Raw genomic sequence first — 16,613 nt, forward strand, 5'->3', positions numbered from 1 at the left:
TTAACCAGTTGTTGTAGATGTGTATGATGTATGCACAAAGGATAATCTGTAGTGGACCATCTTGCATCTGTAGAAAGCTCTTACTGGAGACATGCTGATATTCGGAGATTGATGGTCTAGTGGTAGGGCATAGAACTTGGAACCCTAAGGTTCTGAGTTTGAGCCCCACTCAACAGACTGCCACGCTGGGTCCCTGAGCAAGACCCTCAACCCCACACTGCTCACCGGGCGGTGCACGATGGCAGCCCACTGCTCCCCAAGGGGATGGGTTAATTGTAGAGTTAATTTCCTTGCTCTGTACTTGTGACAGTTTAATGACAATATAAACTGGAAAAATAAATATTTGTACAAACACTTATTGAGTTCTTTTAAATGGTAAATGGCATGTATTTATATAGCGCCTTTATTCAAGTCAGGAGACTTGACCAAAGCACTTTACACTACATTCATTCACCCATTCACGCACACACTCACACACTGATGGTGGCAAGCTACATTGTAGCCACAGCTGCCCTGGGGCTCACTGACAGAAGCAGGGCTGCCGTACACTGACGCCACCGGGCCCTCTGAGCACCATCAGTAGACAATGCAGGTGAAGTGTCTTGCCCAAGGACACAACGACACTGAAAGTCAGAGCTGGGGCTTGAACCGTCAATCCTACGATTTGAGGGCAAACTCCCACATCCAACACCACTGTCGCCCTAATTCAAGGCAGGGATGATTTTAAAGGCTAATAGCTGCTTGGAGAATAAGTCTGTTGTTTTTGCACCTAGAATGTGGTAGTTTTTCATTGAAGGGGCTCTCTAGTTAAGCAACAGATAAATTGATGGGGATTTTAAAAAAACAAAAAAAACTAAAATATATCCATCCTCTTAATTTGTCCAAAATGTGTATCTCTCTCTTTTTTACAATCTAAAATAGTTAATAGAATGTTTTTCTTTCTAAATTGACACCAACTTGTGTAGTAGATTTTTTAGAATTTTATTTATTAAGAGTTTCCTTTAAAAAATGAAATATAAAAAAAGTCATATGCAGTTCCAATGAAGTTTTATGTAGCTGGACTTTGGCCAAAAAGTGGTCTTTGGATTCTACAGATTGCAGATCACTCTGCCAGTGTAAGAAAAACCTTCAGATCTGAAGAATAAGTGAAAACCCAACTGGTAACCGACTTTATAGGCTGTGAATTGTAACATCCACCGATCTTGTAAAAATCCATGAAGTGTCTTGTTAAGCTCTCAGAGGAAAGTAAACAGAAAAAAGGTTATGACTACACCATAACCCAAAAGTCTTCATTCCTGTTATGAAAGAAGCTCTTCAGTCATGACATGCTAGAAAGAAGAAAAAAAGCACTATCCAATATCTGTCCCCTGAGGGAGAAAGAGGAGGTGTGGTTACGCCACTGAGAGGAGCATTTTTCAGGTCTATCTCATTTAAAAGATCAACAAACTCCATGAGTTTGAGGAAAGGGTTTCCCTTGCAGAGAATCGTAGCATGCTATGATGCTGTCACTGGACTTTATAAGAGACGGAAAATTAAAGGGAAGTTAGCAGGGATATCAAGAATCTCTAAATGAACCCAAAGATTTCCAGTACCTTGAATTTTACATCACTATTATTTACTATTTATTTGTTTCTTCTGTTCTAACAAGATTTTTAAGTATTTTATGTAAAAAAAAATATTTCAGAGTTCAAAATAATTAAGGGTATCTAAAGAAATTCTGAAGCAGAATGAAAATGAGGGTTACTTTTCAAAATGTTAAATAGAAATCTGAAATGTGAGAAATCTATTTCCTTTACCTGCTTTAACTTTGTCTATTACAGCTTTTGGAAAATGGTTCCACCAGCGTTGCACTTTTTGCCATTTTTTTCTTATTCTTCTTACGAAATCCTTGCTTTAGGGATGAAACGGTACACATATTCAAGCTAAAAGTACACAGCCTTTTAGTGCGGAGCTAAATGCACCTTTCAACATTCAATAGTGCAAGTTTTAAAGTAAACAAAAACAGACAGGACTCCCAGCTATTATTCACCTCTGCTGTTAGGAAAATTAAGGTTTCCAACACAAGTACAGTAGGGGCACAAAGGTGGATCAAGCAAAGACTTCATATACATGAATGCAGCTCACTCTGCTCTAAGCTGAATTACTCATCTGACACAGAGGCAAGCTGCAGCAAACACGGTTGGACTCAGGTAGAGTCCAAATCTAGTTGCCTTCCTCAGCCTTCAACCCTTCTGTACAGATGCACAGTCTGAGATGCATCAACATACTGGTACTGTAAGTTGCTTTGACAAGGTGGGATTTCCCAACAGCTGATACCCTGCATCATCTAAATATGAAAATAACTTCTAAGTCATTTAAACATTATTCATCATAAAAAGCAAACACAATCTCACTTAAAAAAAATACCAAACTGGATAGAGCACAAAGGTAGTTGATTGCAGTATAATCTGACAGTTTGTCAATCCATCTGTACCAGAATATCCTTTATTAATGAGAAGAAATCCAACCAAATAACTCACTTCTATAGTGAACTTTAAATTTCTCTCTTTTGATTTATTTAACCCATAAAACATAATGTACAGCGACTATAAAGCCATGCTCTTTTGATTTTTAGCTGATTGTTTATAGAGTGATCTGTGAAGAAAAGAAAGAACAGTCTGCTTTAACCCCAACAAAACTCTAAAGAATTCTCAGAACAACAGGATTAATATTGAGATTAAATTCCTCACAGGTTAACTAGTTAGATGATTTCTTAAGGCATGTGCAATGGATTGTATTTAAGGATACCACTGTAAATGGAGTTTTAGACATTAATGCCACACATTTTAATAAAGAATATGTCGATCAAGTTTTATTTTCTTCTAATTTTACAACCACACACTTTCTAGTAAGGGTCTTTCACAACAGATCCCAAATACACATAAGCGTGTTGTTATGTGACTTAATAATTAAAAGTTTAAGAAGTCTGATCGCAAGCTGTTGGGGTAATTAGCTTAAAATTCCAACATTTGATGATGGGTAGTTTTACAGCTGGATTATTCAAGGTTACAGGAGCACCTGCAGTAAAAGGTCATGAAAGAAAAGCACAACTGAGTTTTTCAGTTAAAAATAATAGATAAGCTAAAATCTTTAATTAACTTGAGTAAATCTTAACTATCAGACACAACTAATAGACAGGTTATAGGCTTAGAGAGAAGTGACTTAATAGATAAAAGAAGAGCTGCAGCACCATCTACCTCCAAGAAACATACATTGAAGAAAATACCTATTTGAACTCCCTGCAAGTTCTCCCACTTAGAAATCATGGAGGGGTCTAAAAATGTCATCGTAGCTGCATGTCCACTGTGAGGGACATAATGTTGACATAAATACTAAATTAACATATGATTTTTTTTTTACTATTTATTTGTATGATACAGCTGTAGGTATTAGTATTTGAACCAGAGATACTCCTTGGTTATCATGGCAGTGTGCTTGGGGTCATATTATGTTGGAAGACTCGACCCATCTTCCATGCTTTGACTGAGGGAAGGAGGTTGTTCCCCAAAATTTTTACAATACATGGCCCTGGTCATCATCTCCTTAATACAGTGCTGTCGCATTGTCTCATGTGAAGAAACACAGCCCCAAAGCACGATGCTACCACCCCCATGCTTCACAGTAGGGATGGTGTTCTTGGGATGGTACTCATCATTCTTCTTCCTCCAAACATTGTAAGTGAAATCATGAACAAAATGTTCTATTTTGTTGTCATCCGACCACATGACTTTCTCTCGTCACTCCTCTGGATCATCCAAACGATCACTGGCAAAATTAAGACGGGCCTTGACATGTGCTGTTATAAGCAGAGGAACCTTCTGTGCCATGCATGATTTCAATCCATGACATCTTAGTGCAGGGGTCTTCAACGTTTTAGAGGTTAACTGATGGTGAGAAGAAGCGGGGACCCCCTAATTATATATATTGTATGAAATTGTGTTATATCAAACTGGTCCTATAGTCGCTCTATTACTGATGATGTCATGTAACGAGGGTCATTTCGCCCTGGGATTATCAAAGTATTTCTGTCTCAATTTATCTATTTACTACAGTGTGCTAAATTCCTGTTAATGTGTGTTTAAACACATTTCAATTAGTTGAAAAAAATGCAGGGGAGAATATATATATATATATATATATATATATATATATATATATATATATATATATATATATATATATATATATATATAAAAAGTTTAATCAACCAAAACTTTAGCGAACCCCATGCAGTACCTCCGTAGACCCCCGTTGAAGGTGTCTCTATGCAGCCAACGACCTCAAACAGGTGCATTTAATTTAAGATAATAAATGGAGCGGAGTTGGACATTTTAAAGGCAGATCAACAGGTCTTTGAGGGTCAGAATTCTAGCTGATAGACAGGTGTTTAAATATTTATTTGCAGCTGTATCATAAAAATACATAGTTTTAAAAAATCATATATTGTGATTTCTGAATTTTTGTTTGAGATTATATTTCTCACAGTAGGCATGCACCTACGATGACTATTTTAGACCCCTCCATGATTTCTAAGTTGGAGTACTTGCAAAATAACAGGGTGTTCGGATACTTATCCTCGCTGTAACTCCTTCCCTGATGTACTGTGAAAGTGGGAAGGAAAAGGTTTTAATTAGATGTTAAAATTTTAGCAGTAAATAAAATGTACAATAAGTGTATAGTAAATATTACTATACATGAGTTTTGCAGGGAAGGTCATTAAAACACTGCTTTGTTTACTGAGGGGTATATATTGACACGTGTTAAGAAAATTTCCCTGGTCATTTTGTTCAGTGTTAAACTTTTCTGGGTGTCACTGCCTTATATTTTAGGGCAGAATTATTTATACCGTGCAATGACCACTAAGACAAACACATGGTCTTCAGCCTAAGTTTAGCTGCTAGTTTGGCCTGTATTTTATGTTTTTATAAAACTATTCAACATATGCATGTGAAATATCAATAAAGAGCCACATTTCTAGCATAAATATTAAAATTCCACACACAGATCAACACGGGCATGACGATTTCATTAACAAATAATACAAAACAAAATCAATTAACTTTGCAGAAGCAACTGACTAAAAAATAACAAATAACATGGTGGATGAATGGATTTTATCACCAAAGGATGGATGGAGAAATATAGATGGCTAGATGGATGCTTTGGTTGTTGAATGTCTAGTGCCTGAATGAATGGATGGACAAACAAATAAATCGATGGATACAGGAATTAGGTGAATGACTGATGATTGATCAATAATTTCTGAGACACCATGATTGATAGCTGGTTAGACTGAAAGAAATGGACAAAAGGAAGCAAGGCTGAAAATGTATTCTGTATCTTTTCCAATACTTAAACTATTGATTAACCTGTAAATTTAATTAGGAGACAATGAAGGTTTAATGAATGTTTATTGACAGATGGAGAATTTTACATTGAGTGGATTTAATCAGCTACTGAAAGGAGAAACAGTTCATTAGGTCCTACTTGTACATGAAACAGAAGTATCTATACCTATAAACTATGCATAAAAGGAAAAGTGTCTGAATTCATAAGCAAAAACAAGCACTTTGGCAGTTCTCCCAATTATTCTCATTCATTAATACTTACAGCACTTAGTGATCAAAACCATCAACATTTCTGTAAATCTATTGCATCTAAAAAATAGGATGTTTTTTTTCCCCCCAGGGATGAGAGTCATCATTTCAAACTCTACTTAATATTATAAATAACAATTTTTATCAAACAGTGCATAAGGAGTGTAACTAAATACACTTTTTAAGAACGGTATTAGGAAAGCATTTCCACAGAACAGGAAGTCATCCCATAATGCTCCAACAGAGCGCCCCACCATTTTTATCCATGCAAACATGGAAGGAGACAACTGTTGTTTCATCGGGTTCAAAAAGCCGATGTGTCGCCATAATCTTTGTTCCACTTGCTGTACATATTCAAGGTTGCTGGACTAACAGAGGGCTTGATGCGCTTCAGCGATTCTTCAAAGTCTTTCATCTTGATGTTGCGCATCTGTGAACAAACAGAAAGACTTCATTACTGGCTTGTAAAAGCACACACTAAAAAGAGTAGTTTTGTGGGTATTTATCTGTTATCTCACCTCACTAGCAGACATGTTGCGGACGTGTTCAGGTCCCAACTCTAAGAGGAAAAAATTAACATGAATGCTCTATCCTGAGATAAAAAAAAATGAATGCAATCACTGGAAAAGGATGTGCAAAAAGCAATCACCAGTATTTTTTTTTCCATAGAAGCATAATCTCAATCTGAAAAATAGCTGCAACATTTTTTGTTACCCCTAACAGTTCCGACACCATTTCAATTTGTTTTATTGTAAAATGGGAAATGGCCATTGCTTTATCAATTGTGCAGACCCCAGAAAGTTTCACACTACGTTTAGTCATTCAAACACAGATTGACACACTGACGCCGGTAAACTACATTCTGCTGCCCTGAAGTTTTAATTAAATTAAACAATCAGGGTAGCGGAATTCCACTCTCAATTTTGTCACTATTATGCTGAAAATGAAAGCCAATAGGTTCATAAAAATGAGCTTATCGGCTTGTCTGTCCAGAGCTTTTCAGGACAACCGATGGCTACACTAAAGTTGCCAAAGTTACACTCAATTCAGGCTGATATATGTTTTTTTTTTTTTTTTTTATGGCACTAGTGGCTCGTTTTTCTGACAGTAGGCAGACAGGAAAGGGGTTATGAGAGAGAGGGAGAGACATGCAGCAAAGGACCACAGGCCGGATTCGAACCCTGGGTCGGCCATGTCAAGGACTAAGGCCTCCCTACATGGGTTGTGCAAACTAACCACTGCGCCACCTGCACGCCCACGCTGATATATTTAATTTTAAGGAGCGTAACAGTGTTTTTTTTTTAACACTAATACCTGCTTATTTGCTCATACATGTAAGAAAAGCGCTATGAAAAATTGTCTAAGCCCTTCAGACTCGGTCATTAACTCAAGATTCACCCTGAAAGCTTGCAACCCTGCCAGGAGACAGACAGCAACCTATAAAGCAGGGGAGAAGCATCCAGCTTCAGAAGCATTACCAAACGGGTGTTCTTTAAAGGTCTGAGTGTTTTTTTCTCCTCTCAATCAAACACAACATCGCGTGTGTACCCGCCTTACAGGTGAATCACAGCATACCTTTACATATTAAGGGAAGACACAGATATGCCACATCTGTATTCAAAACTATCTCAGTTTCATAATAAGTCTTCTCAGAGATTTTTACCAGAAAAGCCAGATATTGTGAAGAGAGCTCTAAAATACTGTCATGGAAAACAATGTTTTCTTGTGTGAAATGTAAACTACTGGCAAATACAACAAACATGACAAAAAAAAACTTGTATTCTTCCCCCCGACTGTATTTGACCAGTAGGACAGATGCATCCTACCTCTAATGGGTCCAAGTGCTGCGTCTTTGGCTAATGATGTCAGGTCGCTTCCTGAATATCCTGCTGTCACTCTGTCAGATAACATTGCTGGGAATTAATGCCAAAGCAATCAACAAAATCACACATTATTAACAGTGTGTAGCACTCACTTTCCAAGCTGGGAAAGTTCCCTATCGTTTAGCGGATTCCCATGTTTTCCTAGAAGGTTTTTAAGCAAGGTGCATCGTGTCTAAAGGAAGCATGGAAAGCAGAGTCAAAAAATACATAAAATTGTTCCCATTAGTCACAGTGAAAGCAAGCATGGCACACTTATGGATGGTTGATACCTTTTCATCAGGCAACGACACATAAACCCTTTTTGCAAAGCGCCTGCAAGATAAAATACAAAAAAAAGCTTTAATTATAAATATAACAAAGCTAGAGTAATTAACAATGCACACATTATAGACCAGCACTGCGGCACATTGATGATTACAAAGACCCTATTCAGAGTTGGGTTTGTTACGAAGTTGGAAAGATTAAATTAGCTAGGTCTTTAAAAACAAAGTTAGAGGAAAGACATTTTTTTGGACATTTTAAGAAAGGAAATAACTTTCAACAGACACAACTCCACTGTTCTTCCATTCTGCCACAAGAGGGGGTCAGAGTTCATACTGATATTTGAGCAAAGTTTCCATTTAATCTTTTGGGATAGTTTAGTATGTTTTATCACAAAACATGCTAGATTAGAAAATCTTGTCAGTAAGGGTCTATAGGGGCTATCAAAGAAGTCCTTGCTTTTTATGGTAATAATACAAATAATCCTACGCTTAAAATAACAGGAAGAAATTCATTCTATTTTGAAATGATAACATTCAGTTTAAATGTAGAGCTCAGTAACACCAGCTGCTCAGTTCAACGTCATCTAAATATGACGGGACTAAAAGGCTCCAGAGTATGTTTAGAATACATGATTAATAATCTTTTCCCAAAAATCGGAGCTTTACTTCTTTCAGATATTAAGACACAGCTGCTATTAACTATTTTAAATGAATATTGTACAACACTATAGATTTTGTAATATTGTTTTGATCAGCACTGATTAAGGCGGCAGCGGACGCACTTCCACCGGTATGGAAGAAAAACAGTCTCATTGGAATCTGCGTTTTTTTAAACACTAAATTAACACAAATTTTTAACACTGAATGTTTTTAAATCCGAATTTTAAACACGGAATTTTTTTAGACATTTAATTCCTTACATGCAATTGTTATCTGGTAAAAATTCAGCTGCAAAAAAATCACCTGCAACAATTCCGCTGAGCGCAGCCGTTGTGTCGCGTGACCAAATGAGCTAATTTCATTGGCTAGAAGCTCCTCGACTCTATTGAGTGTAGATTGCTTTGGCTTGAGTTCACCAGAAGGTCAACACTTTTGCGGCTGAATTTTTTTGCAGCTGAATTTTTTGCAGCTAATTTTTTTGCGGCTGAATTTTTTGCAGCTGAATTTTTGGGAGCTGAATTTTTTGGAGCTGAATTTTTGGGAGCTGAATATTTTGGAGCTGAATTTTTGTAGCTGAATTTTTTTGCAGCTGAATTTTTTTTCTGGTGAATTTTTACCAGATAAAAATTGCGTAGAGGGAATTCAATGTCTAAAAAAATTCATGTTTAAAATTCGGTGTTAAAAAAAGGCAGATTCCAATGAGACTGTTTTTCTTCCATACACCCGGGCTGAAGTCTTTACCAATAAGAGGCATTTGGATCGAGCCTTGGTCTGGCTCCACTTAAAGGAATAGTACACCCAAAACATGATTAGCCTTCATTTTCTACTCACCCCCATGCTAAACAACACTCTGGAGTACTTTTTTGATATCTCAAATGCATCTGGAGATCTGGGAGGCTTCTTGCTGTCTGCTGACATTCAAATAATGGAGGTCTATGGTGACCGAGACAGAAAGGTCCATAAAAGTCCACAAAAAACGTGTCAATATTCCTCCATACTGCTCGTCCAATGTATTCCAAGTGTCCTGAGTCGGTAGCATCCAGAATTTACTCGAAACGAAGTCATTTAGAATGTTTTTAGAGCATAAACAGTAGTGTATAGGATTTCCTGAAAGCGCGCACATGCGCGCTCACGACGCTACGGAAGCCGGCAGACCAAACCAGCGCATTCAGCTCGGCAAAGAACTCATGCTCTTCCTCAACACTGAAGTCCTCAGACATTTTTCTTTCGTTGTTTCTTTCTTTGCACAGGTAAACAGCACATTTCTTCTTCTACGCTTGCATTATTGGCAGAGCAGACTCTGAATGCGCACTTTCATCTGGTTTGGTCCGCCGGCTTCCGTAGCGTCGTGAGCGCGCTTTCAGGAAATCCTATACACTACTGTTTATGCTCTAAAAACATTCTAAATGACTTCGTTTCGAGTAAATTCTGGATGCTACCCACTCAGGACACTTGGAATACATTGGACGAGCAGTATGGAGGAATATTGACACGTTTTTTGTGGACTTTTATTGACCTTTCTGTCTCGGTCACCATAGACCTCCATTATTTGAATGTCAGCAGACAGCAAGAAGCCTCCCAGATCTCCAGATGCATTTGAGATATCAAAAAAGTATGAAGGCTAATCATGTTTTGGGTGTACTATTCCTTTAAGGATGAAAAGTGGCGCCCTCTTGTGGATTGCAACCATACTACAATACTAAAATAAGATTTGTCTTAAAATGGGACGTCAGTTAATTGGATGGAACACATTTTAATCTAATAAACTATTAGTCAATTGCAAGCTGATTATTTGTTTTCATCTCTCAAATTTATTGCATCCCTATTATATGATCAAATCCTAGTTTTATTATAGACTTCATTCTTTTACTATTAAGATAAAAATAATTTATCGTTTATGGTTCTTAAAGAGATACAGAATCATTAGATCAGAGTTTTACACAGCCAGTCATTTAAAATTGGCCACAAATCCTCTGACTGATGCATCTTTACATCATGGTGCAGCACTCATGAAGAGCTTGTGTACCTTAAGGCTGCTTCATCAAGCTCCTGAGGTCTGTTAGTTGCTCCCATCACAAGAACCCTCTCATCTCCGCCTGACTGCACCTGTAATCCAGAGGTGCTGTTGTGAAAACGACACCCAAGTTCCCACGTGTGACAGAACGGAGACGCTCTGGTAACAATCCCAGATCAAATTTCTGAGCATGCTCTCATTCTCACCCCGTCAAACTCGATGAGAAACTCTGTTTTTAAACGACGGGAGGCATCATGTTCCCCCTCCCTCCTCTCACAGAGCAAGCTGTCCACCTCATCTGAGAGGAAAACAGAAAGCAGAGATAAAACCTCTTTCTGGCCAATGACTGGAAGGCAAAGCGTTAGAGAGTAATACAGACCAATAAAGATGACGGAAGGCTCCAGTTCTCTTGCAACAGCAAATAAGGCTCTGACTAGCTTCTCACCTTCTCCCACCTTCAATGGAAACAGGGTGAAGGGTTGAGAAGAAGAGTAGGACGGATATTTATTGCAGCAAGAAAACATCCTTCTTACCCATTTAGAAGTCAGACTAGCAGCACTAATGTTAAAGAATGTGGCATTAGACTCTGCAGCGACTGCTTTGGCCTAGAATTGGAAGAAAAAATGTAACTCAGATAGACATGAAGGTAAAATACTGTGTCTGAAAAAAAAAAAAATAATAATTGTCATAATTTCAGGTTGTTTTCATGTTATTGGATTATACCAGCATGGTTTTCCCATTTCCAGGTGGGCCAAATAAAAGCAAACCACGTGCAGGCGCCCTCAGTCCAGTAAACAGCTAAACAGCGAATGAAGACTTGTTAGACGTTTAACTGAAAAAGCATAAAAACAGTAAACAGAAAGAAAGCAATTTAAAATATTAACCTCGGGTCTTAAAGAGGGAAGGATGACAATTTCTTGGAGTGCTTGCTTCGCCAAATCCTGTCCGGCGATATCTTCAAAGGATACAGAAGCTCCCCTGCAGAGAACATAAACTTCTAATCTGGCTCTTTTTTTTAAACCTCATATATTGCAGATTATATAACATACCTGTCAACTATTTCATTCAGAATTAAGTTGGCCAGTTTACTGTCTACATTCTTGAAGTTTTTCATATCTTTCTTTGGAGGCCGTTTCACAGCAGGAGGCTTTCCATTCTGATCTCTCCCCATCCGAGGGGTCGCCTGAATGGGAAGAAAGTTTACAAAAAGCATTACATATGATTTACTTTAGGCACAGATGCTTGCCTTCTCAAAGGGCAGCAGAAGAAACAAACAAAGTGTAGACGAAGACCAAAAAGAGGCTGTGTTTTTTAGCAAAGAAAATGTCATGAAACTATTCTCTTCACTCCTGATTGAGAAGCAGCTCTGCAGAGCATCCAGAAAATATCTGTAATGTCTGTTTTCTTAAGAGGACAAGTTATCATTAAATCAATATCCTTAATTCTGCACTTATATCATCACATTAGCTTTTAGAAAAATAACGTAATCTACACCTTCAATAGAAATCTCTCTATGGTAACTCTTAAGAATCCCTCCTCTTATTTAAGTTTTCACAAGGACAAAGCAGCTCAGGTTCATCACTGAATATGACTGGCCGAAAATGCTTCACAGTAGCTTAATTTGTCCTTTTCTAATGCTTCTACTGATTAAATGAGTCATAAGCTGGTATTTTATTTATGCAATCCTTCTGAAATTGCATTTCAATTCATGTTTAATTATTTTAGGAGAAAATAATAATAATAAATTTAAAAAATAGCTTATTCTGACCTTCTCTTTTTTTCTCTCACAATATATGTGAATATATGTGCATTCATGTGGAAGTACCATTAGCGATATTATTCGTTTCCTATGGTTGGTCTATCATTGTTACACAGTCTCCAACACAAAGGAAAATCTGATTTCTGGGTGATAATTCCTTTAAATTCTGCAAAAGGATTCTCCGCTTTCACAAGTTTATTGTAACTAATCTGACTCCAGTAAGAGGCTTAGTTTTTTGTTTTTACCCTGGCAAAAATTATTCAACTAGAGTAAAATACATTTCTTTTACATTTCTTGTAATTTCATCATTTTTAAAGGTATTGTGGAGGATTTTCTTTCTCTGGATGGGTCATCAAAAAAATAGCAAATGTTCTTTTGGAAAGTAAGCCTGTATGAGCGAAGCAAACAGCAACTTTTAAACATAGCGTGCACGAGGAGAAATGGGCTTGTGCACGCTCATAATAGGCGTTCCCTCTCGGGAGCGGGTACAGAGCTGTGCACGTGCATTTTCTTTTTTGTTTCAAACGGAGAGGGCTTTTCAAAAATTCGCGAAGATCCTCCACTATACCTGTCATAGTAAAGCTTTAACCCCTCTCTTTAGTGCCCCCTTTTATCTTTATCATTTTCGTTTACAGTAAAAAAAAAATAAAATAAAATAAAACTCAAGCTTTACGGCAGTTTAAAGTGTAACAGGACACTTTCCAAATGAATCAACACTTATTTTCACTCTCTAACAGACTTTTTGTGTGCATTAAAATATGTGTTTGTTTTATTTCTGAAAGTGAGACTAAAATAATCTAGATGTCAATATAAATACAGGACAGAAACACCTTTTGTTCAGTGGGTCTTGTTGGGGGTCTGGCAGAAGCAGAAGGCCTGGTGGTGGAGGACCCAGGAGGCTGTGTTTTAGACTTTGGCTGTGGATTGGCCAGATTTGAGTTCGAACCAAGAGGAGTTTTGCTCTTCGATTCCAGTGTGGCCTCTGTGGAGGAGCAACAGGGCAAAGTAAATACACAGTACTTGTAATCACGGTTTAAAATCCCCTTGAAGTTTTTTCTAAGTTTAGTTATAACTTCTAATGATATTCTGAATTATAGACCAAAATAAATAAGAGCAGGGGTTCAACATTTTCCAGGCCTATGACCCCCAAATTCATTGTGAGAAGGAGTGGGGACCTCCTAATTATATATATTGTATGAAATTGTGTTATATCAAACTGGTCCTATAGTCACTCTATTACAGATGGAGTAATGTAATGGGAGTATTTCTGATTCTGATTCCTGGTTGATGGGACAGGTGTTGTGAATGAAACGGTGCCCAGCTTGAAAGAGCTCCTGTGTGTCGCTGAATGTTTGCATTGATGACTGAAAGACATCTTCTGCCTCCATTTATCTGTTTACTACAGTGTGTGGAATTTATGTTAATGTGAATTTAACCACATTTCAATTAGTGAAAAAAATTGCAGGAGGGAATTTTAAAAAAATGTCTAATCAACCAAAACTTTTGCGACCCCCATACAGTACCTCTGTGGACCCCCTAGGGGTCGCGGATCCCCTGTTGAAGACTTTCGAACTAGAGCATACTGGTAAAGTTAAAAATGATTTACTAATAAAATCAGAAGTGTGGTGTACATTTGTAATGAATCTCCTTAGATGTAATACCCTTAAATAAAATCCAGTCCACCCACTTGCCTTCAAAAGTGACCTAATTGATGCATAGAGCATCACACATCTAGAAAACCACCCCTGCTATGAACATAGTGGTAGCAGCATCAAGCTGGATGGGGAATGGAACTAAATAAATGAAAATCCCAGAATAATGGATGCAAAAGAGTTGAGTGTTGGGTGGAGGTTTTTTTTGCGTGTGTGTAGCTACGATGACAGCAGCAACATCTACAAAACAGAAAGGGAGCCAAACACACATGCATGCCACACTTTTCAGTTTTACTTTAACAAATGTTACTGAAAAATCCTTAAAGTGGGACATGATGCTCTATTTTGTGTTGCCTCATCACATGACATCCAAGGAAAACTCGTGGTAATGAGCAAAGTATACAACCCTTCTGGATGTTTGATGGGTAAAACCCCCACCTACCTAACAAAGCAAGCCTGTCTTTAGCCATGGTGAGGTTGGCTTCCATTTTATCTCGTAATCTCTTCGCTCGGTCATAGTGATCTCCTGCTGATAAAACATAAAATGTAAAGCGAAGCCAAATTGCCCTGCAGTTGATCACAGAGATCAGATCCTTACCTGTCCCCGTGATCTCCACCGCAATTCCTCTCTGCAGCTCAGCTATTCCCTTCTTGTACCACTGAACAGCTTCCTTCTTTTCTCCTGGCGAGATAAGACACAGATTAGCCGTCACGACACGACCTGTCAGTTAGCCAGTTTTGTAAAACAAATAAACACACCTGCATCATCCTCATCGATCTTTAGGGCCTTCGATATATACTCGAACGCCTGCTTGTGGTGGTTTTTAATGAGTTCACCGCTATCCTTGCTCTTAAGTGCATTTGTTTTGGCAGACATTACTCCAGCGTTACTTTCTCATTCCTCCTGGCTCAGTTTGCTCGTCGTGAAAACAAATGTCACGGCATCGACACACAAACGCTTATTAAAGAAGTACTTTGATTAATATTATAAGCTGCGTGTCTCGAACGTTATTGAATATTTATGCAGCAGATGCGGGATTAGCTTCGTGTGTTTTCATATATCTTCTTCTTGTGTGGTATTGTTGGTATTCTTCTTCTTCTTCTATATTGTTGTCAATAGTGATTGATGAACAGCTTAAACGCACAGTGGCGTTACCTACTGGGAAGGAGTGTGAGTCGATGTTTCTTCTTCTCTTGTGTATTATAGCACGAACAGTCTGCAACATCAATTTGTAAATCGCTACCGCCATCTAGCGTAAGGTGAGGGGGGGATACATTTTGTTTAGTATCGAAATAATTTCTGTCAAAAACCATGTTGCTATAAATAATAATAGAACGTTAATATGTTAACTTCCTTTCATTTAAGGTGAACTAATAGACAAACTGTTAGGTATGGTTCAAACATTGAGAATTGTACAGAAAGTATCTTTATTGTGCCACATTGGGGAAATTCTGGTGTTTATAGCAGCAAAAAGATTATAGAAAAATGGAGAAAAAGATGTGGACCTCAGTTAAGTGTATAAGAATAACATAACAGTGAAGAGTTAAATAATAAACAAATAAAGCACTCTACTGTAAAGTGTTTTAACAATATAAAACATTGCACCTGGAGAATAAATAACCAATATACAGCTATGGACATTTTTAATAGTAATGGATATTTTAGAATACCAGAAAAATCTGAGATGTGCAAAATGACTGCAGCATGTCATGTAACTGACTAAGATAGAAACTGCAAAAATCAGCATGAATGTAACAACTTACGGTATTTAGGTTGTTGGGGACAGTGGTGGTAATAGAGTCTTTCAGCTGCTGGGAGGAAGGGTCTGTGATAACGCTCCCTGGTGCATTTAGGGTGCAACAGTCTGTCACTGAAGGAGCTCTCCAGTTCTGCAACAGCTTCATGCATGGGGTGGGAAACATTATCCAACAGAAATGTTAATTTAGTTAGGATCCTTTTGTTTCCCACCTCCTGCACTGAGTTCAGAGGGCATCCATCACAGAGCTGGCCTTCCAGATCAGCTTCTCCAGCGGCTTTCTCTTATATTCTCCATATTTAAAATTGTAGTTTTACAGGGAATCCTTTGGATTCAACCACAAACCTGAATGTTATTTTTCAGATTTTTTCTCATTTTACAATAGAGGTGAAACATTTTTTTACACATACATGTAAAGAGTGTGGTCTGGATCCGTTTTACACATCTTCCTTCACGTGGCAGAAGACTCCACCTGTGAGTAATTTAATCTCAATATAAGTTCTCAGTTCTACAAAAGTCTCCAAGATTTGCTAGAGAATATTAATGAACAAACAATTTGATGACCATAGAACACACAAACAGGTCAGAAATAACCTATTTTGGCCACAGCTTAAATCCCTTTAGGTAACGTTTTTGCATGTATTATTTGCAGTCTTTACTTGCTCCATGTGTTTTTAAATCCATGCTGCCATCACAGAGCTTTGTACCATGTTTTCCTTTAATGGTCTGTTGTCTTTTATTTCTATACCCTTTCATATGATCTAAGTGTGCCAATTTTGCACTGAAAAACTTCTTTTATAGAAAAATGTTTAGTCTATTATCCTAAAACAGAAAGAGTACATCCTTTTAGGACACAGTTTTCCATCTAAACCAGGGTTCAACAGTAAGAGTTCTTGAGGTGTCCTGCACCTTTTATATGTATACCTTTTAGTCCATTCTCATTCTTATTATATTTGGTTTGGTTTCTTTCCTACATTTGCCCCCAATAT

The 16,613-nt window shown here is 37.7% G+C and overlaps 1 protein-coding gene across 2 annotated transcripts; it reads right to left on the reverse strand.

Annotated features, from left to right (window-relative positions):
- Positions 1–5,720: 5,720 nt before the first annotated feature.
- Positions 5,721–14,974, reverse strand: spast (spastin). 2 transcript variants are annotated; one of them, XM_038284151.1, is made up of 16 exons: positions 14,627–14,974; positions 14,466–14,549; positions 14,310–14,393; positions 13,046–13,197; positions 11,506–11,639; positions 11,341–11,434; positions 11,180–11,254; positions 10,990–11,061; positions 10,836–10,911; positions 10,663–10,754; positions 10,469–10,548; positions 7,789–7,831; positions 7,612–7,691; positions 7,463–7,533; positions 6,155–6,195; positions 5,721–6,066 (listed from the first exon to the last, which is right to left on the reverse strand). In XM_038284151.1, the coding sequence occupies exons 1-16, from the start codon at positions 14,742–14,744 to the stop codon at positions 5,941–5,943; spliced, it is 1,422 nt and encodes a 473-aa protein (XP_038140079.1). In that variant the 5' UTR covers positions 14,745–14,974; the 3' UTR covers positions 5,721–5,940. The 2 variants fall into 2 exon arrangements, with proteins under 2 accessions (XP_038140079.1, XP_038140078.1); XM_038284150.1 differs by having other exon boundaries at positions 14,310–14,396; positions 14,627–14,973.
- Between the last annotated feature and the right edge of the window lie 1,639 nt (positions 14,975–16,613).

This window comes from Cyprinodon tularosa, unplaced genomic scaffold, assembly GCF_016077235.1.
Source record: "Cyprinodon tularosa strain WSP-4 unplaced genomic scaffold, ASM1607723v1 ctg199, whole genome shotgun sequence".
NCBI lineage: Eukaryota > Metazoa > Chordata > Actinopteri > Cyprinodontiformes > Cyprinodontidae > Cyprinodon > Cyprinodon tularosa.